Here is a 26,868-nt window from a genome sequence, read left to right as displayed (position 1 = left end):
AAAAAAGAGAGAGATCCATCATTTTTCTGCTAGTAAAGTAAGAAGAAAATTATGTAAGCCAGAGAAAAATATAGCTCAAATTTGAAATATAATGACTGTGACTAATGTTAATGTGCTGCTCTTCCTTTCTAAAATTACAGAAACATGGACAGTAGTTAGAGACAACTGGTAATGTTCTTTGCCCTCTGAAAATTTCCATCGGAAGAGGTGGAAATTACAGTTTGATTTGACGCATTTTAATTAATACAATCAGTAGTGGATGTCAGCAAACCAAACTTTTATCAGACTATTCTTGATTTGGCCTGAGTATTACTGTGTTTGATGATTTTCATATGGCGTCTATATACAAATGGAGATCATAAAACAAGTTAATCAGTATAATTCATCCTTTCCAAATCACCTATATTGAAGACTGTCTAACCTTTTTTTTGTCTAAATCAGGTCAGTAGTTACATTGTTTTGAATAGGAGGACTTTAATTATGTTAAATTATTAGTAAATAATTATCAGTAATGTTATTAGAGTCAAATGCTATCACTACCATTTTTTCACACTATGACAGAACGTTTTCAAATTAGCTGAATGAAAGGGGAGAAAAATCATATCTTTGCAATGGGATTTTGTTTCCAGAAATTAAATGCAACCAGCTCATCTGAAGGAAGCACAGTTGATGTTGCTCCACCCCGAGAAGGTGACCCAGCTGAAATTGAGCCTGAGGAAGACCTTAAACCAGAAGCTTGTTTTACTGAAGGTAAACAAGCTCTAATATGGTTAAGTTCAATCTCCCCTCTTTCCTTACAGAGACTGAACAGACCTCCTTTGGAGGAAATATTTCAAAGAAATGGTGAAGGCATGTTCATCTTTGTTTTCCTGTTTCTTCCAAGAAGTTATTTATCTTTATTTCTGGATTATACTATGGCAGTGACTGTGCCTGGACAATTAAGATGATTTGATGTGTCTTTTTTTTTTTTCATCCTCTAGCATGTGGAGACATTAACCCTGTGAGATAAATGGCATGCTGGAATGTCACCTCATTGATATAGCAATCGCCTCAGACCTCACTGGCAATGTTGTGATTTGATTTATAGATGCTGCAATAATTACACCCCAGCCCTTACAGTTTCAAATGTGATTAATTTGTGCTGCGGCCAGAGCTGTTTGGGGATGCAGATGTGTTGTAGATCCTTGGCAGGGAGAACAGGAGTTGTTCTCAGTGACCGGTACAGTGTCTTGCACACAAATTAATAAAGATTTGCAGATTCATTGTGATTGGGTTTAATCCGATGAATAGTAGCTCAGAGAGTCAGAGCAGAAGAGTGGATGGAAGTTAGAAATAACATGAAAGCTCAGAGGGGGAGGACAAAGGAATAGAGACACTGACTGACAAGATGAGTCATAGGTGTGAGTAAGAAAAGCACTGAGGCTGAAAATAAATGAGCTTGAGAAAACTGACAATGGCTGATACCTAGGAAGACAGGGGGATTTTCTGCGCATGAAAAGAAGGGAGTAAAAATCCAAGATCACATCACAAAATGAAGAGATAATTTGAACATGTAATTCTTCCCCAAACCTACGAGGTGTTCTTGGACCCTACTTCCATCAATGGCCTTAAGGCAAAGAGAGATCCTGACTAGTGTTAAAGAATGAAACCATTTATACTCAAGAAACTCTTGGTAAAGTAATTCCTTGAATTCTAGGCAGCTGGCTGAATGTCTAAGTCTGAGAATGATTCATTACGCAGGAGGGATGCTGAAGATAACTAGGGAATGAAGTAGCTACTTACCCTGTAAAAGGGTGATTTGAGACTGGGATGGAGAGGGAGCAAAAAGTTTATTTTTTCCTATTTAGGACCTCAATATAGTTTTCTAATTTATTATATTTAATGTTATCTTTCAGGATGTATTAAAAAGTTTCCCTTCTGTCAAGTAAGTATAGAAGAAGGCAAAGGAAAGGTCTGGTGGAATCTTCGGAAAACCTGCTACAGCATTGTTGAACACAACTGGTTTGAGACTTTCATTGTCTTCATGATTCTTCTCAGTAGCGGTGCTTTGGTAAGTGAAATGCATCTTGGCAAGAATCAGGTTCTAGTGAAATAGCTTATTCTCCTAAAGAAATGTACACTGAGTTTAAGAAGTAAAGGTGGAAGTATATCTGTGCCTTGCAGAGCTTGGCACCCAGGACTGAACTATGCAAAATTCAGTACAAAATAAATCAGAACCATGAACAGCCAGATGGCATTTCTCATCTGGTGTTTATCTAACAGATGTTTTCCTCACTGATACAGCCATTTACAGACATTCTGTAACTGCGTTACCTTCCATGTCAAACACCATCCACTTCTCCCTAATAATCAAATTAGCATTTATGGACTAAAAGTATATTTCATTTTCTTTATGTCTAATCAATTTATTCTTCCAAAATAAACCAGATCATTCAGGGGAGTAATGTTGGAATAGACGAAGTCTATCCCTCGTTAACAGAAATTTCATTATTTTCTGAGCTCATATTACTTTTTAAAAGCATGTGTTTGTAGCAGTAATTGAGATAGAGATTTTGAGGTGAAAGGGCAGAGAAGGAAGCATACATCAAGTCAGTAAAGATATTGATATTTCCTTGCCAACATTTTCTGTTAGTTTTAGTTTTTAGATTTTGTCTGATGTTTGCTGTTTGTCTGATATTAGCCAATATTTATCCAATTATTGTTTTGTGCCCAGTATTATACTAAGAAATTTTATCAATTATTTAGGGGAGGCAAGCCATGCAAGTAAAATAAAAGTATTCTTGATTCACAGGCTTTTGAAGATATATACATTGAACAGCGAAAGACTATCAAAACCATGCTAGAATATGCTGACAAGGTCTTCACTTATATATTCATTCTGGAAATGCTTCTCAAATGGGTAGCTTATGGATTTCAAACATATTTCACTAATGCCTGGTGCTGGCTAGATTTCTTGATCGTTGATGTAAGTATTCTGAGTGATTTTTATGAAATTGTTTTTTTAAAAGGCAAGTTTGACTTTTCATGCATTTCTATGATTAAAATCTTGACTTTTGAGAACTTAGTTTCACTAAGCTGACATACTTATGCAACTATCTTTTTAAAAACTACAATAAATGCAAAAATGAGGAAAGTCTCATGGAAAATAGTAGTAGGATCCCTAAAAATGTGGACAGTGGTAAGGGAAAACACAGAGAGAGTTGTTCTATGCCACAAGCAGACAGCTCTTCTTTTTCTGAAAGTTAAGAACTTCAAGGTAAGGAATAGCTAAAAATCTGTGAATTGACAGATCTAAGCACTTAGCTTATTAACAGTTCAATTTAAAGAAAACATCTCCAGGAGGTAAAAACAAGACAAATTTGGGGCCAGGAATTGTGAGAATTGTACTTCAATCCCTTACTAGAGTGCATTACTAAATAATGTTAAAACAACCTATTTACTGTTTTCCTTCCACCTGATTCAACCATATAGCCACAGAGACAATAAAGTGCATTTCCATTCTTAAATCAGTAGTTAGATATCCCAGCAGCTAATCAGATATTTACCATGCAAAGAGTTAGATGTAGGAGGCCTGCTCTGAATGTGATTACCCTGGAGTGAGCAGTCATAGGAACGCTGCCAATAAGGAGGTCTGTCTGACTCGAAGCATGCTGTTTTATTCCAAGCCATGGAGAGGCACTGGGGCAAAATGACAGTCATCTGGTTCTTTGTCTTCTGTGATATTCCATTGCACAAGGTTTCACAGCCTCCCAACAAAGTCAGGTACTTTAAGTACCCTCTCTACTGTTTCCTAGCAATCATAAATCACTTTATTTTTAGCTCTCATAGTTGCCACTATGAATCAATGATTGCCCTATGTGTGCATTCATTCTTTTAATCATTTTTGACAAGTGTGGGCCTATCTAAATTCTACTCCCCCTTCTCCCACACATACGTTCTCATTATTCTATAACCAAAATGTGTTACCCACTTTGAGTTGAGAAGAAATATGCTGCCAAGTGGCTTTTAATGGACCAGAAATGACTTCCAATTTCTATGGTTCGTCTTTAATGAATAATAGAGATAAATCTCAATATTGTCCTGAAAAGCTATCTATAAAGAGAAATTTAATATTCTGACATTCTGCAACTGGAATGCACCTTAAAGAATATCTAGCCTTTATTCTAGAGAGTTTTCTGAACAGTTTATTCTAAACTGAAGCCTCAGTTTAAAGAATTGTCCTAAGATAGCACAACTACCTAGTACCAAAGCTGAGATTAGTATCCACATTTCCCGATTCTCAAATCAACTCTCCTTTACCTCATAGACTTCCTATCTAACTGCTACCAATATTATATGATATTTTCAGACTGTCCTTGGGGCCTAGCATTTATAATCTCCAGCTCCTCTTTGGAAGGATGGAACACTAAATACATTTAAGAATCTTCTCGGGTTCAAAAAGATTTTGTCATGATGAAGAACATTTACAAATGCGATAGAACTTCTCCAGAAAACTCTGAAATTTACTGAAATATGTACATTTACTGAAAAATGTACATTCATTGAAGTACTTGCTGCATTGTACTTTAAGTATTTCTGTGTATTTCCCCCATATAGGAGGTACAAATATGATGCAAAAATCTCTCAAGAGCTGGGGTTTTGTTTCATGTTTCTATCTTTAGACATCTAATATACATGCTTAGGTATCTATTGAATAATGTCAAAATGAGTAAATTAATGACAAAGAATAGTGCCCAAAAATTACTTCCCTAAATTAGTAGATTGGAACTGGGTACTTAAAGCTTTCTACCTTTGGGCAAGTTATGTTATTTTAAATGGGTCTATTTTCTTCTTTTTCTCACTGCAGGGGCTGAAATACATAAATTAATGTAACTTCAGAAAACAACTTGTTCTCAGACCACTGGGTACACTAAGCTAAAGTAAACGTAGAGTTAAAACAGTTTTTGAAAGTACAAGTAAAACATACTTCAAAGGGCTTCACAGTCCATCAGGTATATTGATGTAACAAACTAAACAGCCACAGAAAGCTTAAAAAAATAATAGAGGTAGAGGTGAAGACTTCAAACTAGAAGTATGCTTTGAAACCTCGAGAAATTTATCTAGGGAAAAAATGTAATCTCTTCAATTCTCTACCTGAAAGTAAAAGTAGATTGTAGTGGATTATCTGTCCAACCTCCTAACATTCAATCATTTATTCAGTAAATATTTTGAGCACCTAACAAGGGTCACATGCTATTGTAGCCAAAGGAGATATGAACAAGGCAGATCAGGCTCTGTTATGGTTTACACTCTATGGGAGATTGGAACAGACAGTAAAGAGGTAAACAAATGAAATCTGAAAATAAAATAAAGGCAGATGGTGATTACTGCTATGAAATAAAACAGGGTAATGGGCTAGAGAATGACTGCAGGGTAGGGAGCAGGAAGAGAGTATTAGCTAGTGTCTAGGGAATGTGTTTTTGGGGTGGTAAATGATGAGAAAGGGTGTCAGTCCGTTTGGGCTGCGCTAACAGAATACCGTAGATTAAGTGACTTATAAACAACAGAAATTTATTTCTCACAGTTCTGGAAGCTGGGACGTCAAGATGCCAGCAGATTCGGTGTCTGTTGATAGCCACTTTCCTGGCTTATAGATGGCCTTCTTCTCACTGCGTCCTCACATGGAGGAACGGACAAGAGAGTTCTCAGGGTTCTCTGTTATAAGGGCACTAATCTCATTCATGAAGGCTCTGCCCTCATGACCTAATCACCTCCCACACCTCCAAATACTATCATATTCGCGATTAAGTTTCAACAAATGAATTTTGGGGGGACATAAACATTCAATCTATAACAATGGGCCAGTCATTCAAAGACCTGAGGGAATAGAAAAGAACAATCTGAAGGCCCTAAAGTGAGTATGCGCTGAGAACACTCAAGAGACAGAAAGAAAACTGTTGTGCATGTGTGTGATAAAACATGGGTGAGGGGGACAGAAACTGAGTTCAGAAAGCTTCCTAGAGGCCTGGTAAGAAGTTCATGTTTTACGGTAATTTATTATATATTGTACATATTATGTAATTTATTGTATATTGGTTATAGTTACAATGGGAAGCTTGCGGGGGGTGGCTGAGCAGGGATCTGATCTACTGTTTTAAAATGATCATGCGTGGCTTGGGGAAGGGACGACAAAGAGTGGAAGCGGGAAGATAAATTAGAAAGCTGTGTTAATATTCTAGGAAAGAGATGACTGTGTCTTAGATCAATTTAATGAGACTTACTGACAGACTGGATGTGTGTGGTGTGAAGAAAAGAGAGGATTCAACAAATAGATTTTCTTTCAACGTGAACAAATGGATAGAGGATGAAGCCATTAACTGGAATGGGGAAGATCAGAAGAGCAGGTTTAACAGGGCAAGCAGATGGTAGTGGGAGAGGGATGAACTAAGTTTGAGATGCCTATTGGACATTCAAGAGTAGATGTTGAATTTTACAGGAGTCTTGAGCTCTGGAGAGATGCCAGGATCTGATTATGAATTTAGGAGTCATCAGAATATAGATGTCATTTGAAGCCATGAACCTCCTGGCTCATGAGCAGATCAGCTTACCTAGGCAGACAATGCAAGTTGACAAAGGAGCCCAGGCCAAACTCTGGGGACATGTCAACATTTAGAAGTTGGGCAAAAGAGAAGGAGCCAGTAAATTACATTGAGAAGTAGCAGTTAGAAGAAAAAGGAAAACAGAATATGCATGGTGTCACAGAAACCCAGAGAAGGGAGTTGAATTTTTCCAAAGCAGACATAATCAATTTCATCACAGGCTGCAAGGAGGTCAAGTGACATGAGTACTGAGAAATGACACTTATATTTGGAAAAAGGAAGTCACTGGTGTCATGAATAAGAGATGTCTCAGGGAAGTGATGGGGATAAAGTACTGGAAATATTAGAAAATTTGAGGAAGGAATCAAGATGAAGAGATAGAGAAAAGTGTGATAATTCAGGTTGGAATCAAGTAGGACAACTTAATCTGTGCCTTTGTCTGCCAGAATATTACACTACATGGACTAATTTTTCTGATTCTGTATGGTTATTGGTTTTTCCATCCAAAGGTCAAAAAGATACTGTCTTCATATAAAAACCAAATTACCCTACACTATAACTGTAGCAGCTATATTATAAATGCCATTGTTGGCCACACAATGAACTAAATACGTGATCATAATTCATTAAAAATAATTCAAATTTCTTGTCCTTATTAATTTTTGCAAATATGTCATCCCCAGGAAATGTCATATTATCATGACAACTTCAAATTTGATTCCAAATTATGCTAAGGTGCTGATGTGTTCAAAACACTGAATAAAAGATTGAACCATTGTGAAATATTTATTGCCCACAAGTGATTCCCACTTTATAGACGGCACAAGTTGCTGATGTGGTTGAAGTGAGATGCTTGATGTTTGCTGATCAGAAACTTTTTATGTTTGTTCAAGGGCCCCTTAGAATCCTCATCAGCCGCTCTGTTGAGGTGAACAAAATATGAGGTGATTCATACATGTATTTCCAATTGGCAGCAGCCTCTAGAATCTAGTGGTTCCTGCCTTAGTTCTTGACATTTATTCTTGACACATTGGCATCCTTAATAATGAAGCTAGGCCTGTTATTAGTATTGGTAATAGCACAATAAGATGCCTAGCACTTCCTAAGCACTTACTGTGGGAGTGGCACTAATTAAAAGCCTTACATAATAATAATGAAAATTAATAACCCTGACTTAATGTTTACTCTGCACAGTTGCTACTGAAAGCACTTTATATATGTTAACTCATTTAATCTTCAAAACTCTATGAGTTAGAAACTATAATTATTCTCATTATGCAGATGGGGAAACTAAGGCAAAGAAAGGTTAAGTTACTTGCCCAAGTTACAACAGCTAAGTGGCTATAAACTGGATTTTGCACCCAAGCAATCTGGCTCTGTTAACTATGCTCTTAATCCCTGCTTTATAAACCTTATTCTCAATATCTCTTTTTAATTATAAATTATTTACTCATCCTCTTAAGCATCCTGTGATCTAAGTCTTATTATTATCTCTATTTTGCTACTGAGGAAATGAGGTTTAGAGACGTCCTATAGCTAGTAGGCGGCAGAGCTAGCTCTACCTAACCTGCTCTTTGCTCCACATTTTGCAACAGTGCACAGACCTGTTTGAAATACTGTGTTGCCCCAGTCAGAGTTCCCACATTACAGTCCAAAGGTGGTTGCCTTCGATGGTGGTGAATGAATACAGTGAGATGCTGTGCTAATATGTACACACTTGCCTTGAATTTCAGTTGGAGCTCTTGTGGAGAGAATCAGATTAAATTAAAAGAACTTTGGGATAGGGGCTGGCCCCGTGGCCGAGTGGTTAAGTTCGCGCGCTCCGCTGCAGGCAGCCCAGTGTTTTGTTAGTTTGAATCGTGGGCGCAGACATAGCACTGCTCACCAAACCACGCTGAGGCAGCATCCCACATGCCACAACTAGAAGAACCCACAACGAAGAGTATACAACTATGTACCGGGGGGCTTTGGGGAGAAAAAGGAAAAAATAAAATCTTTTTTTTTTTTTAAAAAAAAAAAGAACTTTGGGATAAAGTAACAGAATAACTTTAAACTGTTTGTCATTTCATCTCAATTTCTGATCTCTCTTCAGACATACTTCCACTTAGAGGCAGCATCCCACATGCCACAACTAGAAGAACCCACAGCGAAGAATATACAACTATGTACCGGGGGGCTTTGGGGAGAAAAAGGAAAAAATAAAATCTTTAGAAAAAAAAAAGAACTTTGGGATAAAGGAACAGAATAACTTTAAACTATTTGTCATTTCATCTCAATTTCTGATCTCTCTTCAGACATACTTCCACTTAAAAAGTATCGTATGTGCTTTGGTTTTTCCTGTAAATGCCTCCTAATAGGAATGATTCACTTTGTTCTTTTCTTGGAAGGATTTAATTCTCTTGTAGCGTTATCAATTTAGTAATAAGAAAAATTTCTCACTGGCCAGATTTTAGAAGATAATCCTATTAATTTAACAGCATAAAATTCTATGTTCCCTTCTTGAAAAAGTTATGACTTTTAGCACAAAGAGACTTTTAGTCTTTAATTCTGGTCTTTCCTTAAACCCCAACCCACATTTCTAATTGCTTCCTAGGTAATACTTACTGATACTCCTCCTGTCTGAGTACATTCATTATCTTTCCCCTCCAATCATGCATTTCTTCCTGAATTCCCTGTTTTGTCTGGTGGTGGTATATGTATGAAGCTAAGCCAAATGTCATCTTTGGCCTCTCCTCTTTCACCCCTCACAACCAATCAGTCACAAATTCTCCTCCATTTTTATCAACTAATAAGTGAATCGGGGTTCTGGACCCTCCTATTCAGCACCACACCAACACCACTATGACTAACTGGATCAAGCAATGGCTTACTAAATGGTCTCCCTGCCTCCAAGGAGACCTCGACAAATATCTCCTTTACAAAGATCCACATGGCTCTTTCTCTTCTTAAATGCCTTCTCATGGGAGACCATACCAACTCATCAGCCAGGATTCCAAATAGTGACAGTCAAGACAGATAATAAGGGTGCTCATATTTAATATTAACAACAACTAACCTTTGTCTTAATTCATTTAACCTTCACAAAACCACCGAGGCATCTACTGTTATGATCCCAATTTTGTAGATGAGGAAATTAAGGCACAGAGTAGTTACTTAGCTGTTAGAGGACTATATAACACACATTCGTTATACAAAAATGTCAAAAATAATTCCTATCTTTCCAAAAAAAAATTAAACCTGAGGATTGATTCATAATTATATACCCTATAAACAGTAGTAATCATGCTCACTATCAATCAGACCAGCACTTCAAGTATTTTCCCAGGGGTGTGTTTGATTAAGGATGACACATCCATTAAGAAAAATACTGTGATTTGTCTTTTCAGCATGAATAACATATAGTGTTATTTTGCTTTAATCATCTTGAAATTACTGAATTGTAGAATTTCAGACGAGGAAGTAAACTTGGAAATCATCTGATTCAAAGTCCTCATTTTTAAAAGACAATGGTGTTTGGATATTTACATGAAATTCCTGTGGAACCTGTGGCCTCTATTATCTCCAGCTTCCCACTGCCATGGGCAATACCATAATGACTGAGATGTTTGCTTTTATGGAAATTTGGAGCATTTTAAATTTTCCAATCATGCACAAAATTAAAGACAAATAAGCTGTAAAAGCCTAAGATAGAAGTAGAAGGAATGTCAAAGGCAAAGAGGCAGCCCTTGAGTTACAAACTCTCCTTATGTAAAAATGGACTCTCATTCCTGGCTGACATTGCATAGGAACTGCTCTTTACTTCTCACAGACACTGGATATCCTTCACTCCTTTCCTACCGTAAACCTTACCCATCCCAGAGGACCAAATCCTGCCGTCTCCAGTATCCCCGACCTCCCATCTTCACCAAGAGCCCTTTGCCACCACTTCCATGGCAGCTCTGTGCCTGGCCCTCACCACTACCTGAGCCCGTTTTCAGAAGTTGCCTAGCAGATAGGAAATAGGACTGTTATGGGATGGAAGTGAGGATGTGTGCATCTAGAAATCTGAAGCTCCAGGTGCGGATGCTCCAAGAAATATTGAGTTAGTCTACATGCTTTTTAAACTCTATGGTTCTGTTAAAGGAAAACCCGCAATTGCATGATGTGTTGTAGAGGCTTTGTGGTCTCAGAGGGAAACCAGCCACAATGTGGATTATTGTTTCTACCTTCTGACCTCTGTAGCAGATATAGATTTTACTCTATAAACTGTGAAGGTGTGTTATTCCATTGTGCTCTCCTGCAGGGCTGCAGAGGAGTTGATGAAGAAACTCAAAAGTGTCTAGCTTTCCTGTACAGAGACTTTCAATCAATTCTGTTTTTAGTGCCATCTGTAACCCACCCCCCCTTTTAGAGGCACTTGGTGTCTCCAGGTCCAGTGCCTTTTGAGAGGTCATTGCAACAATTTGCTCGCTTCTGCAGGCACTTGGATTTCTGCTGCTTCTGCTCCGCTGAGAAAGTAATCATTCCTGTGCTCTCCATAGTCCAGGATCATTTTTTAACTCTCCTCCTTGCTATCTCTTCTCGTATTCTCTTTGTTTGTATTCCTTTGCTTTCCTTCTAGTTTCACTAGGGAGTGTTAATAAATACGATGTTCCAACAGACAGATTAAAGGGAAAGTTTAGAGAGAATCTGTATGATGTTCTATTTGGTTAATGACAATTTTGTTACTGATTTGTAGCAGGTCTTTTCATATTAAGGAAGTTATTTTGTCACATGTGGTATGACTATTTTTCCTCTTTGGGCTTTAGTCTCTTGATTTTGTTCTTTCGTCATGTAGAAACTTTTCACGTTGATTCAGTCAACTTTAGCAGTCTTTTTTCCTTCGTGGTTCTTCTAATGCTTCTGAAGACCATTACACTCCAAGATTATTAAAACATTTTCTCATGTTTTTTCCCAATTTTATAGGTTGCATTTTATTTGTATCTTCATTCATTTTCATTTTATGTTTTAATTTTTGATCAATCTGGAGCTTATTTCCGTGTAAGTTGTGAGGTGAGGCTCCGATATTATTTTCCTCAAAATGGTTTCTCACTTGTTTTTCTCACCTCTCATTTAAAATCCTACTACTATCTACATGCTAAATCTCGATAAGTCTTGGGTCTATTTTGGACTTTATTGTTTCTCATTCATTTCTTTGTCTGCTAACAAGACAGTTTTAATAATTGCAGATTTAGAAATGGTTTAGTATCAGGTGGGATTTGTCCTCTCTGATTGCTCTTCTTCTTGAAACAATCATATTTTAGATTCTACTCATACTTATATTTTTTCCATGTTAGTGTTTTAGAGTTGGTGTAGTTCCAAAAGACTCTTACACAAACTTTTTAAAAAATTAATATGAAAACATATGTTAGCACCTAAAACAATTATATAATTATTTATAACAGTTTTTCACTTTATCCCTTTGGGTTTTTTGAGGTCAACAATAGCGAATAATGACTTCTTCCACTTCCCTAATTCTTATAGCTCTTATTTCTTTTTCCAGAAAGTGTTAAATGATAACATTGGTAGTGAGCATATTCTTTTATTTCTGGTTTTGCTGGGAAAGCCTCTAGAGTTTGCCATCAAAAATTATGCAGGCTTTTGAATTGAAACGTATCATCCGAGTGTATAGAGGTGATTGTATGGTTTTTATCTTTTAACTGTTTATATTAAATTCAAAGAAATTATCTTTAGCCCTTTTTCTTTGGTGAGGAAGATTGGCCCTGAGCTAATATCTGTTGCCAATCTTCCTCTTTTTGCTTGCGGAAGATTGTCACTGAGCTAACATCTGTGTCAATCCTCCTCTATTTTGTTTCTGGGATGCCTCCACCATGTGGCTTGATGAGTGGTGTGTAGGTTCATGCCAGGGATACATGCCCGTGAAACCTGGGCCGGGAAAGCGGAACGCATGAACTTAACCACTATGCCACTGGACCAGCCCCTTTTGAGCCATTTTTAAGGGAAGTAACTCATGTCACTTGGTTCATTAAGCAATCACAGCACTCCCAGGGTCTTCTTCAGAATCATCAGTTCCCTCCCTGCATTATTCCTTTCTTTCTCAGTCTCAGCTGCAATAGGGATGTGGAAAGGCATGGATGACAACTGAACCACCTCCTAAACCTCTGGCACAGACAGTTCCATATATTTGCTGTGGAGTGAGGTACCTAGAGTCATGTAAATTTGTACTGAAAATTCAGTTTTTGGCAAAGGGCTTCTCTTACACTTTGCACATATTGGCAAGAGTCCCTTTTGTGTTTAGCACAAAAGAAATGAGGATTAAAACGTTGTGTACTGAAAGGTTGGGGACAAGTTTACTGAGATGGAAAACACACTGGACTAGAAAACAGAAAACCTAAATTCCAGTTATGTGTTTTTCCTTTCTCCCTTTTCTTGGACTAGTCATCTGACCACTCTGAGACAGAGATAATGAGTGAAAAACACCAATATGAATTGTACAGCACCCTACCAATGTAGAACGTTATCTTCACATTTTAACTATATTGCAAATCTTTAAAATTATTTATTTCAAATTCACCTTTAAAGCAGATTGTTCTTCACATTAGTCAACTCATGAAAGTGAGTTTTGCCCTACACAAAATTATATGAGCTCCATTAAAAGCAGGGCAGCTCACCAACGCCCCGCTTCTCTAGCACATGCAGAGCCACCGAGTGTGGGATGGTTATGTGTGAGTGGTGCCTCTCATGCTTGAACCCACAACTTCCTATCCTTCCAGCGCCCCCTAGGTCTGGACATTACCTTTCTTTTACTTTCAAAGCATAAGCTTCTTTACTTCAGGGTCTTGAGAAATTTGCATCCACTTCCCTTTAAAATGCCCAGGTCTCAAATAAAGGGCTTGGTTGGGAAGATGAGGCAAATCTTCAGAAAGCAGCTTCAGAAACATAAAGAAGCTGTTAAGGCCTCCTGAGGCAAAGGAGCACAGAGCACAGAAGCCTGAACATCCTCTAATAACCTGACCCATCTCACCAGCTTTCTGTAGCAGCGAACACTAGACGGAAATGAACAGCTCAATAAATTATCCTGCGTGAGTCATGCTTAAATTCAAGTCATTTATTTTTCTGGTCAATTCTGTGAGATGTATACTAAATTAAACTTTGAGGCGACCGTGGCTCTGTTTGCCTTTAAAGCCTAGGTTCTGGTTTTGGTATCACCCTTTATACCACGTGTTTTGGGGCAGATCATTGTTTTCCTCCCATCTTACAAGATTGTTGGGAGGGTTCAGTTTGATCCATTTTCAATAGCCCTTTTCACAAAAAATTAAGCCCTAAAGCCCTTAAGCCATCCAGTGGATGTAATGAATTAACTTCTCTCCTATGCATCAAGGAAAGCACTAAGTTCCCTACAATCCTTGCAAGAATTGAGAAGATAGTCACTCAAATCATTTTCTGTGTTTTGTGGTTCCGATGAGGAAAGAATTTTTGATAGTGGATCCAAAATGTTAGGATATGGTTTTGAAGTCAGAACACTTGTGTTCAAGCCCCAACTCCACCTGTTATTACCTGTGCATCTTTTTTGTTTTTTGAAAGGAGGGGAGGGGACTCAACTTCCTCACCAGAGAAAAGGTAATACTAATAATACCCACTTTTTAAGATTTATACATGTAAGTCCCTTAGAGCAGAACCTAACATAGAGGAAATTTTCAACAAATGTTAATATATTGAAGGAAAATCAAAGCAAATAAAAGTGACTTCCTCCCAAAAAAGGGCATATCCTCTTTAATCTTTCATACATTTAAGTAAAATTTAGCATATGTGTAAATATCAGAAAGATGTATTATCACTCTGAATGAGAGGTACTGTATTATAAATCATGAATTCAATAGTTTAGATAAAAATTTCATTGTTACTATGAAACTACAACGTGGTCTGATAAAATGTTTCCCCAGGTAAAATTTTCCCCTTATTTATTTATCCAACACATATTGACTAAAGCATATTCAACTAGACAGTTTTAGGCACACTAAGAGAAGCATGTTTCATCCTAGTCCGTAAAAAGCTTATGTGACCCAGAAGGGGAGAGAAGATATTAAACCAATTGATTCTATTACATGGTAAATGCCTCCAATATGCATAACCAAGATACTACGTAAATTCAAGAGAGAAACACGATTTCTAATGAAATGAAAGATGGCTTTTGAACCATGTCCTGAATCATCAGTGGTATACACACAGGTCGAAAAGGGCTTCATGGGGTGAAATATCTACCTGGAGGGGTTTACAAATGTTTATTAAAAATTGACAAGGACTCCAGTTTCACTGATAAGAAAAGCAATAGTAGGAGATGAGGCTGGAAATGTGAGATGACCCCACCATGTGGAAGATGGAGGCTGCCCAGACATGTCCGAAGTTTTATTTGGTTGGCACTAAAGAACAGACACCCTGTGCTATGCCTTGAGTCAACAGTTTATTTCTTGGTGGGCCAATTAATATTTTTTCCTTTTGTAGGTTTCTTTGGTCAGCTTGGCAGCCAATGCTCTTGGGTACTCAGAACTTGGCGCCATCAAATCCCTAAGGACACTAAGAGCTCTAAGACCTCTAAGAGCTTTATCCCGCTTTGAAGGCATGAGGGTAAGAAGAATGAAAGTTCTCTGATGATTTATGACAAAATGTAGGTAATGATTTAGATACAGAGGGGTGCCACACTCTTCTTATATTTATTTCATAGACTGTAGAATTTCAGAGCAGGAATCCTGGAGATCACTAAGCCCAGTCTCTTGAAACTGAGATTTATTTCAACAGGCCCTCAGAAATTGTGGCAGAGCTAGGACTAGAATCCAGATGTGATGAGAGTTCAAGGATGTTTCCACAACATCCAAAAATTGTGTGCTGCCATTTATTTCCTTTCATTGCTTATACACTTTAAAGTGACTATTTACTACTGACATTTATCCTAGGAGGGGTTTTCCTTCCTCTACACAGGTAGTCGGATTCCTCCAAAAATACTGACAATGAATGAAAGTTAAAATAGTTTTTGTGTGCTTTATTTCTTCAGTTAATATCAGTAATAAAAATAGTTGTACAAGAAAACAACACTGAATTGTAGCCTCTGACAAAATCTATATATCCTAAGCAACCAAAGTAGGGGGTGAGGATAATTAATGAAGCATCACGGGTAACCTGTAGGGTTTGTTGTATGGACTCCCTTTGAAGTGAGCATTCTGAATAAGGTTCACTTTTTCCATAGTCCTTGTATTTTCTCCTCCAACTCTCTTCCTAAGTGTATATTTTATGCATCTAAATAAAAAGTATGCAACTATATGGATACACACCCCCTGGCCACACCCCCTCAAAATACTATTTAACACAAAGGCCAGCTTTGTTTAATCCAGCTTGCAAATGTACATGGATATTGAATTTTTTCTAGGCCATAAACCCTTTATGTCAGGAGGTAGATTGGGCAATAAAAACACTCAGACTTGACTTCAAGATTCACGCTTTAATTCAGTTATATGGCAGAAGTAACATTCCAGCTATAAAATATGGTAAAATGTATCATGCATTTATTTGATGATAAGAAAACTGGGAAGGTCATTTTAAACAAATTTTAGTAGCCAAAAAGTCTGGTAGGTATAATATGTATGACTTCTAAACAAAAATTCAAGCAGCGTATGAAATTTTTATAATTTTGAATTTCAGGTTTTGATGTCATTTTAAAATTCTTTGGTGTTCATTTCTAAAATAATGTTTACAATATTTTCAAATAAAACAATAGTTTAATTTAATATAAGTGCTTAACAAAATAGTCCAATATGAACCAGATTAAATTAGATTTAAAAAGATACTGTTGGCTTCTCTAGAGATTTCAAAATACATCTTAATCTCTTCTGCATTTAATTAGAGAGAAGGTGACTGAATTTCTCCTTCATGAAATAGGTCAGCCTTGGTTGGTGAAGTAACATGTGCCCCAAAGTGAACATTTAAGAGATTTGGAATAAAATGATGCAGACGTATTCTGTATTTTCATGTCCAGGGATAAATTCCACCTCATTTCCTAATTTAATATACTTTCTTTAAATTTGATTTTACCAATGGGGGAAAAAAATGGACCATGTAAATTCCTAATCCTATTCTTCATACTCATGAAAAGTTAACTTCATCTGAGGATACAAATTTAAGGCATTATTAATACTTTGTGAAGGGTTTGTTTAACGATGTTTTTCAAATCATTTATCATTCATTAACACCACTGAAAATTAAAATGTTTTGCTGAATGATGAATTTCTTCTGTTGATATTTAATGCATCTTTTTTTTTCTTTTTTCCCCAGCATACATTTTCTGACTCCATCTTACTGTATCAGGTTTTTGTTTATTTCTTTTCGTGCTTTGGCACATTTTGCTTTCCTTAAATCCTTTAGCTCTTTAGTTGTGTCACTGTTTGTTTTCCCTTATCAAATATGTCCTAGAAAATATCAGAAGAAACAACCTGTCCACCTAAATTTTTATTTATCTCTTTTCACACCCATTTTACTGTTAACTAAATGAAAGGAATGGTTCCCAGTTTAACAATTTGTAAGCTGCCTTGTCCTCCTTTCCTCTTCCAGGTGGTTGTGAATGCTCTTGTGGGAGCCATTCCCTCTATTATGAATGTGCTGTTGGTTTGTCTCATCTTCTGGCTGATCTTTAGCATCATGGGTGTGAATTTGTTTGCTGGCAAGTTCTACCACTGTGTTAACACAACAACGGGTAACATGTTTGAAGTTAAAGAAGTCAACAATTTGAGTGATTGTCAGGCTCTTGGCAAGCAAGCTCGGTGGAAAAACGTGAAAGTAAACTTTGATAATGTTGGTGCTGGCTATCTCGCATTGCTTCAAGTGGTAAGTGGCTACTGTATGAGTTTTGAAAATGTTTTCATAATGTTTCAAGTAAGATCATTTATCTGATGTTCTTTGCTTGAATGATTCATATCTGACACTACAAAAGGAGTTGATGTTAACACCTATACTATTAGCTTGACTTGACTGTAAAGAAGATGTTTTGCAGTTATTTTATAATGTGTTTTCCCCAGTGTTCAGCTTTTAGTATGTTTTAAGTGATTTTATATTTCTGCTTCCTGTTTTTTCTTGTCGTATTATTGAGCGCTATTGTGCTATTACCATTTTTAGTTTTTTGTAGCAATCATTGTCAAAGGAGCAATTTTATGTATTAAAATAACAATGTATATATTGTAGTGATGAATTAAATGTATGATTATTAGCCGGATAATTAATTTTACCAACATCTAAGGAGTACGGTTCTACTATGTGTGGATAGGCAAATCTTACACCGTGGATTTCAAAATGTGTGATGTTTAATAATTTTGACTTAATGGAAAGTATATTAACTAATTGATAATTAGTTAATGAAAATGATTGAGTTGTGTTTAAACACACCATAGGTTTGAATCATAGAGCTTACCTTTTGGTATGAAAGGGATTTGAGACTGAAATGGGAGTTTCATGAATCAAGCATCTAGTTAAACCTTAGTGGAGAAAAAAATAGAATACCTTCCAAGAAAAACAAAGAGAACGAGTTCCAGACTCTACGTAAGACTTAGCTTTATTTCGGTTTCATTTCTTCTTTCAATTCATTTGAGTGTCTTTATAGAAAATTTCATAATAGTGTACAAAAAGTTATTTGTAATAACACTATCAGATTTTCATGTGGTAAAATGCATACTCTTGGATTAGGCTTTTATGCAGAATTCAAATATATGTTGTTACAGGCCACATTTAAAGGCTGGATGGATATTATGTATGCAGCTGTTGACTCACGAGATGTAAGTATCACTGATATTATTTATAGCTACTAGATTTTCCATAGTGAACATTGTGATAATGCAACTGAAAGGCTCAGAATTTTATATTAGATGCAATCAGAACATTTACAATTGCATATAGAAATGATCTTTTTTAAGCCAATACACTTTGATATAAATGATAATTTGGTTAACATATGCCTATTATAAAATATATATCTAATATGAAAGGATATCTAACTTTATGGATCAGAAGATATCAGATTGGTCCAGTAAATGAGATTCTTAAGGTTGGGAAAACTGCTCAGTGGGGAAATGACTTGTCCTTGGAAAGAATGATCAACCAGAGTCTGTGAAGCAGCTTCCAGAAATATCATGAAAGAAGCAAGCAAGTTTCAGGGAAACTCAATTTTGAAAATAGGAATAAAAATAATTCTTCAGAACATATCTGTTCATTCTGAATTTTCCTCTTAGAAGTTGATGTTCTGTTATTAAAGCCATATCTCCAAGAGCCAGAATTTCCAAACCCAAATTGAAAATTTTGCAAAAAATTTATAATAAGACTAATAATAAGTTCAAAATCTTTGCCTTGCTTATACTGCTGTTATTTACTCTAAAGAATATGCACAGGTAAGCCACAATGGGAAAACAGATTCAAGAACAATCATAAAAATGGAAACTTTCATTACTAGATCATAGTAATTTGAAAACAGAATTGTTTTTCAGAACAATATCTCAGAGCAAGGCAAAAATAGCTCTATATTAACTAACAACACACGAAATGTTCATTTAGTTTAAGTATTTATTGTGTTTTAAAATATTATTTAATATTTTCAATGTTATTTAGGTTAAACTTCAGCCTGTATATGAAGAAAATCTGTATATGTATTTATACTTTGTCATCTTTATCATCTTTGGGTCATTCTTCACTCTGAATCTATTCATTGGTGTCATCATAGATAACTTCAACCAACAGAAAAAGAAGATAAGTATTCCTCAGCTCTCACATTTCTCCATTCTGAGGTTCTGTCTGTTATACATCCAAATAACCAGGATACTCGGAGTCATGACAGACTTAGATCATTTTTGTATTTTCTTCCATTCGCTATGTGGTCAGTTCAGCTCAGAGGATTCCGGCCTCTAGTCAGTGGTTTTTCTCCAGGTTCATCCTCTGCAGATCTGCTACAGTGTCTTTCTGACCCAAAAATGTGACCATTGCTTCAAAACATCCAGTGGCCCTCCAATGCTTTCTCCTTGCTTACAGAGCCTTTCAGGAACTAATCTCCACTGAGTTTTCCAGCTTCCTCTTGTCTCACACCACATTTTCTAAATCTACTTCCTTACTCCTCAGTCACCACCCACCCACCATCAACACCATCACTTGCCACACACACAGCTACATGGATTTTCTGCCCTTTTCTGAAAAAGTCATGCTCTCTTACCTCCATGACTTTACGTAGGATATTTTCTCTTCCTGGAATGCTTTACCTAGCAAACACTGACTCATCCTTTAAGGTCTAGTTTAAGGGTACGCTACTATATCAAGCCCATTTCTGAGTCTCGGAATCTATTGTTATCTCTGCAGTGCATTTTTTGTTTTTGCATAAAACACTGTGTCGTATATCTATGCAACTCTGATATCAGGTACATTGTCTAGCACACAGAAGTGCTCAAAAATTGTTGAATAAGGAAGTAAAACTGTCAACAGTGAAGTGGATTAAGAAAACATTGTTTTCTTTCATGAAAATATATGAGACCCCTGAGCCTCCCTCTAAGCATAATATAATCAAATTAGGATCCTGTACTAATCAGAGTTTTATGTGATTATGGGTTTTACATGATATTAAAGTACTCAGAATTCCCCATAAATGGGAAAAGCAGAATAAATCTATATGAAGCAGGATAATATCCATTTAAAACTTAAGAAAGCATTAAAGGAAAGACTCGAATATTTTTGTACAAGTGCTGTCATAACACATGTCTAGGTTGTAACCAGTTTTATACTATGTCTTTACTTTGGAGGTCAAGACATCTTTATGACAGAGGAACAGAAAAAATATTACAACGCAATGAAGAAACTCGGGTCCAAGAAACCTCAGAAACCCATACCTCGGCCAAGAGTAAGAATTACTTATTTTATTTAACATTCCAAAGTCCTATTTGCATATATTGAAATTGGGCAGTGCCCTGGATCAGAACATATTGGGTGATGTCACCAAGATATAATATGCCATAATTGTAAAGCTCATATGTGTGACACAGTTCACAACTGCTACTTGCAATAAGAATTACTAAATTCTTTAAAAAGAGGCAATGTTCTTTACAGTTTGTCAGTTGAAAATTTCCAACTCAGGGTTCCCAATAACTGCATGCTTCATGCTCCTGCTGCCACCTACTGCCACCAACAGTGAACCCAGTTCCTGCTCCTCTGGTCTTGCTAAATGGCACCCTCTTGTCCTTTTAAATAGATGGAGTTTTCCAGACTTCCCATCTTACTCCCATGGCCTCCCTCTATGCTGTTTGTTCTCTCTATTTTTATGACTAGAAAATATTCTTAATCTTTTTAGAAAGGAAAAAGCTGTCATCAAAGTAATTTGTTTCACCAAATACGCAAAAAAGAAAAAGACTTATTCAGAATGCATACTCTGTAGAGCTTCATTATAACGGAAAGACATTACAATGGTAGATTATGTACTCTAAGTCATCTATCCTCTTAGATGGGTAAGGAATAAGGAAACTGAGGCCCAAAGAAGGTGAATATCATACCCAAAGTTACAAAGCCTGTGATTGCCAGAACTGGGACTTGACAAAATCTCGTGAATCATAAATGACTTCACTTTATCATACATATATATATATATATTTTTTTAAGATTGGCACCTGAACTAATATCTGTTGCCAATCTTTTTTTTGTTCCTTCTCCTCAAAGTCCCCCAGTACAGAGCTACATATTGTAGCCAGCATCTGAACTGGCAAAACCCTGGGCTGGTGAAGCAGAGTGCATGAACTTAACCACTTGGCCATTGGGCCGGCCCTCACTTTACCACATTTTTCAGAGTAGTTGAAGTTGGGTAGGGAATGGGAGGGAGGAGGAAAGACAGGGTACACAAAATGGCATAAACCTGTTTTACTGAAGGTGATTTAAACAGAATAGTTAGAAGAGGTAGAATTAAATGGAAGATGGCTGACATATTTTGAGAGAGAAAGAGATGGAAGATATAAATCAAAATTCCTTAAGTATTGATAAATGAATAGGGGAATTCATCCATCTAAAAGTCTGTCTGTATTAACCTACTTTGTAAATCTTCATTATTAGTTGCCATTATTTTTTGTGAAAATTATCATAGATATTAAAATCAAGCAAAGTCCATGCATATTAGCAGCCAGTTGCCACCAATTTATCAATTTATGTCCTATTCAGTTTTGCCTTCCTATGGGACCTATATAAACCAATTATGTTTCATTCTTGTCATATGACTTTTCATTTCTTTCTCTTTTTTTAACATGCAGAGAAATGGAACACACCGAATTGTCTAGGATAATGTGAGAAGGGTGCACGGCCATAGGTCAAAGGACTTCGTCTGAAGTTTTCCTGGGACATTATTTATGAAATACGCATATTAACCTCCTTTCTCCTCTCTGTTTTTCTAGAACAAATTCCAAGGTATGGTCTTTGATTTTGTAACCAGACAAGTCTTTGATATTGGCATCATGATCCTCATCTGCCTCAACATGGTCACCATGATGGTGGAAACTGATGACCAGAGCAAGTATATGACTCAAGTTTTGTACTGGATCAACCTTGTGTTCATTATCTTGTTCACTGGAGAATTTGTGCTGAAGTTTATCTCCCTCAGATGTTACTACTTCACCATAGGCTGGAACATCTTTGATTTTGTGGTAGTGATTCTCTCCATTGTAGGTAAGAATGGTTTAATTACAGAGAAGTGCCGTTGTAAGAAAAAGCTCCCCAAGTTCTGACAGCTGTGTAACATGGAAATTAGATTGAGAATCATAAGGTTTGTAGATCTAGAGTTTACCATTCTTGTTCATTTTCCTCTAACTGAAGAAGGTCAGTGTTCAAAAATAGAAAACAATGTATTTGGAGATTTCAGAAATAATCCTTGTAATTAAGATAACTATTCATAGTAACTGAGTATACATAATCTCAAATTGTTACACCATTATGTGAGATTATTTAATTTGTTGGATTTTGTGAAAATCTATATTGATTTATGACATTATACAATTATTAAATAACTTTGTAATCTTTAATTGCTAATATTAAGGGGTGGATCCAAATATTTATTAAAGGTTTATATTCATAACAAATTTGTTGTTTTCATAGACCTTGCAAAGAAAAGCACTGTTTAGCTGTTTTCTGTATTTTTCCATAGGTATGTTTCTGGCTGAGATGATAGAGAAATATTTTGTGTCTCCGACCCTGTTCCGAGTGATCCGTCTTGCCAGGATTGGCCGAATCCTACGTCTCATCAAAGGAGCTAAGGGGATCCGCACGCTGCTCTTTGCTCTGATGATGTCCCTTCCTGCGTTGTTTAACATCGGCCTCCTGCTCTTCCTGGTCATGTTCATCTACGCCATCTTTGGAATGTCCAACTTTGCGTATGTTAAAAAGGAAGCTGGAATTGATGACATGTTCAACTTCGAAACTTTCGGCAACAGCATGATCTGCCTGTTCCAAATTACCACCTCTGCTGGCTGGGATGGATTGCTAGCACCTATTCTCAACAGTGCACCACCCGATTGTGACCCTGACGCAATTCACCCTGGAAGCTCAGTTAAGGGAGACTGTGGGAACCCATCTGTTGGGATTTTCTTTTTTGTCAGTTACATCATCATATCATTTCTGGTTGTGGTGAACATGTACATCGCCGTCATTCTGGAGAACTTCAGTGTTGCTACTGAGGAAAGTGCAGAGCCCCTGAGTGAGGATGACTTTGAGATGTTCTACGAGGTTTGGGAGAAGTTTGATCCTGATGCCACTCAGTTTATAGAGTTCTCCAAGCTCTCTGATTTTGCAGCTGCCCTGGATCCTCCTCTTCTCATAGCAAAACCAAACAAAGTCCAGCTCATTGCCATGGACCTGCCCATGGTCAGTGGGGACCGGATCCATTGCCTTGACATTTTATTTGCCTTTACAAAGCGTGTTTTGGGTGAGAGTGGAGAGATGGATGCCCTTCGAATACAGATGGAAGATCGGTTCATGGCATCAAACCCCTCCAAAGTCTCCTATGAGCCCATCACAACCACTTTGAAACGCAAACAAGAGGAGGTGTCTGCTGCTATCATTCAGCGTAATTTCAGATGTTATCTTTTAAGGCAAAGGTTAAAAAAAGTATTAAATAAATGCAAGACAGAGGAAATCAAAGGGAGGATTGACTTACCTATAAAAGATGACATGATTATTGACAAATTGAATGGGAACTCCACTCCAGAAAAAACAGATGGAAGTTCCTCTACCACCTCTCCTCCTTCCTATGACAGTGTAACAAAGCCAGACAAAGAGAAGTTTGAGAAAGACAAAGCAGAAAAAGAAAGCAAAGGGAAAGAAGTCAGGGAGAATCAAAAGTAAAAAGAAACAAAGAATTATCTTTGTGATCAATTGTTTACAGCCTATGAAGGTAAAGTCTATGTGTCAACTGGACTCCCAGGGGAGGTCTATGCCAAACTGACTGTTTCAACACATACTCATGGTCAGTGCCTATAACAAGACAGTGACCTCTCCGTCACTACAACTCTGTGAGTCAGGGTATCAATATGGACAAGAGGTTGCTGTTTTCATTACCAGCTGACACTGCTGAGGAGAAACTCAATGGTTACCTAAACTGTAGGATAGTTGTGCAAAGTGATCGTTATAACTACACCAAACACCTTTAGTACAGTACTTGCATCCACTCTATTTTTAACTTCCACATCTGCCATATTTTTACAAAATTTGTTCTAGTGGATTTCCCTGGTCCCTAATTCGTAGTTTATTCATAATACTATGTCACTATTTTTGTAAATGAGGTTTAAGTTGAGAAAAAAGTATTTAAGAGCCCCATGTTCCTACTCTACAAATAATTAGACAAATGTGTTTTGCCCAAGAGATGAAATTCTTGATCAAAACCAGAAAAAATTCTAATGTCAACAATTTGGGATACTTTCATTTTCTAGGCTACTTTAATTTTCAGAGTATTTTAGTCTGTTATGTTTGTTTATATCTGAAGAGTTATGTGCCTGTAAGTCTCCTCTAATTTTTAAAGGATTATTTTTATGCAATGTATTCTGTTTCAGCAAGTGCAAATTTTATTCTAAGTTCCAGAGCGTTATATGTAGTTTTGGTTAAATGCTTTCCAAAAAAGGTAATCCAATAAATCTGTTCTAGAAAATTATATCTAAAAGATCACCTTAGAATCGTTGTTCCCTTTCTGCTGCAATATTGCTTTGCCACCTTCTGCCCTCAGCAAAGCTGACATTCAATGTCAATTAAACACCCTCTGTTATGTAAATAGTTATTTTACCCTGTGGTGCATGTTTGGGCAAATATATATAGAGATTTATATATATATATATGTGTGTTTATATATATATAAATATATATATGGCCTGATAAACAAGTTCTATTAAATCAAATATGTACCACAGTATATGTGTCTTTTGCGAGCTTCCAACAGGGATGTATCCTGTACCATTCATTAAACATAAATAGTTTGAAGACTATCACTAATGCATGTTAATATTGCCTATGCTGCTCTATTTTACTCAATCTATTCTTCACAGGTCTTGGTTAGAAGAAGTCACATGTTGGTGATAGAGTGAATTCAACCAGCTCTATGTCTAGTATGTCAAGCAAAATAGCTTGCAGTTATTTAAAAGCACCTTTACTTTTGTATTTTTAATTTGACTTGAGTGTCATATGGTGTCTCTCTAGATTTCAAGGAAACACACTGCGTAATGCCTATTGTCAAAGCCTATACTCCATATTCTCCTGAAAATATGTCCAAAACTTAACTATACATAATGTAAAAATATGATCAATTTTATTTGTTGCATTTTGTACATAAGAAAATTATTTTCAGGTTGATGACATGCCAATTTATTTTACTTTATGCTTTTGCTTTTTATTTTCAATCAAAACTCCAAACTTTTGAATCCATAATACTTTTCAATGGATAATTTCCTAAAATAAAAGTTAGACAATGGGTTTTGTGGATTTCTTTGCTATAATATATTTTCTACCATTCCCATAGGAGATACATTGGTCAAAAATTCAAACCTAGACCATTTTCTACCAACTGTGGTTGCCTCTATATAACCCTTTATTCATGGAAGGTTTTTTTTTAAAACTCAACTTTTGTAGTATTTGCTTATGCAGACTAGTCTTATTTTTTTAATTCCTGCTGCACTAAAGCTATCAGAGATAAAACACGGGCTTTGTCCTTTTCAGCCATGAACAAAGTGGCAAAGTTGTGCAATTACCTAACATGATATAAATTCTTGTTTTTTGCACAAACCGAAAGTTTAACATTAATTCCTTTTACAAAACTATCTACTTGTAGTGTCTTGATGAGCTGCATGCAGGAAATTGCTATTACTAAAAAGAATGGTGAGCTACGTCATTATTGAGCCAAAAGAATAAATATTTCATTTTTTATTGCATTTAATTTCTTGGCTTCTGTTTTTCTTTATTGTTGGAAGTTTAAAATACACATAATTAATGAAACCTGTACTTGATCTGACATTTGTATACATAAAAGTTCACATGAATTTTATAACAACCTAGTGTATGATACACCAACAGTACTACAGAATAAAGGCTATTAAAAGCAGTTTTTGTGAACTTTTGTGTGTGCAAAGGATCAAGTCCATACGCTCCAACTTGCAGGTTCAATAACAGTAACAGTAGCATCTACAGTGGTTGTCAATTTCAGTTAATTCCCTTGGCTGTAAACATTTTAATCTCAGCTCCTCTCAATGTAATTAATGCCACCACCAAATTTCTTGCTAGTTAATAAATGTTACATATTTTGTTACTTAAATGCATTTTATGAACTCCTATTTGCACAGGAAGTTTTAACAATGCAGAGATTGAGAATTTATATTAACATTTTTTTTCAGGATCCCTTGGAGTTATGTCAGGTCAAAACCAAACATTTATTCTCAGTGGGAAACTTTAGTTATAATGCATATTTTTTTGAAGATGGATAGGGTCTACATATGCATTTTGGAATTTCCCTGACATAAACAATATAAGGTGACCTCCTTGGAATTCATTGGCTTCTTTCTGCTCAAGTCAATTTTCAGATCTCACCAACACCACAGTGAAGTCAAGTATTACTTTGCAAAGTCCTTAGCCTTTTTATGCATCTTATTATATAATCATTAGCCAAGCAATTTATTAATTGATATGCATTACATCTAAATGATCCTCTTCTAAAACAATCAGAAGAGGCTTCAGTTGCCAAAAAACAACACTTTTATAAATACATCAAGCTAAAGGATATTCTGAAAATACT

At 36.4% G+C, this 26,868-nt stretch overlaps 1 protein-coding gene across 12 annotated transcripts in view; it reads left to right on the top strand.

The window, feature by feature from the left end:
• LOC103559669 (sodium channel protein type 3 subunit alpha) overlaps positions 1–26,016 on the top strand; it is a 115,687-nt gene extending 89,671 nt beyond the window's left edge. For all 12 annotated transcript variants that reach the window (XM_070581497.1, XM_070581493.1, XM_070581489.1 and 9 more), the window contains 10 exons: positions 630–750; positions 1,896–2,050; positions 2,792–2,965; positions 15,060–15,182; positions 17,157–17,429; positions 18,317–18,370; positions 19,197–19,334; positions 20,365–20,469; positions 22,001–22,271; positions 22,747–26,016. In XM_070581497.1, the coding sequence (XP_070437598.1) occupies positions 630–750; positions 1,896–2,050; positions 2,792–2,965; positions 15,060–15,182; positions 17,157–17,429; positions 18,317–18,370; positions 19,197–19,334; positions 20,365–20,469; positions 22,001–22,271; positions 22,747–23,942 (2,610 nt within the window). In that variant the 3' untranslated portion in view covers positions 23,943–26,016. The remainder of the gene's footprint in view (positions 1–629; positions 751–1,895; positions 2,051–2,791; positions 2,966–15,059; positions 15,183–17,156; positions 17,430–18,316; positions 18,371–19,196; positions 19,335–20,364; positions 20,470–22,000; positions 22,272–22,746) is intronic.
• Positions 26,017–26,868: the final 852 nt, after the last annotated feature.

Source organism: Equus przewalskii, chromosome 17 (genome assembly GCF_037783145.1).
Source record: "Equus przewalskii isolate Varuska chromosome 17, EquPr2, whole genome shotgun sequence".
NCBI classification, from domain to species: domain Eukaryota; kingdom Metazoa; phylum Chordata; class Mammalia; order Perissodactyla; family Equidae; genus Equus; species Equus przewalskii.
This window is presented reverse-complemented; position numbering and strand designations above follow the sequence as displayed.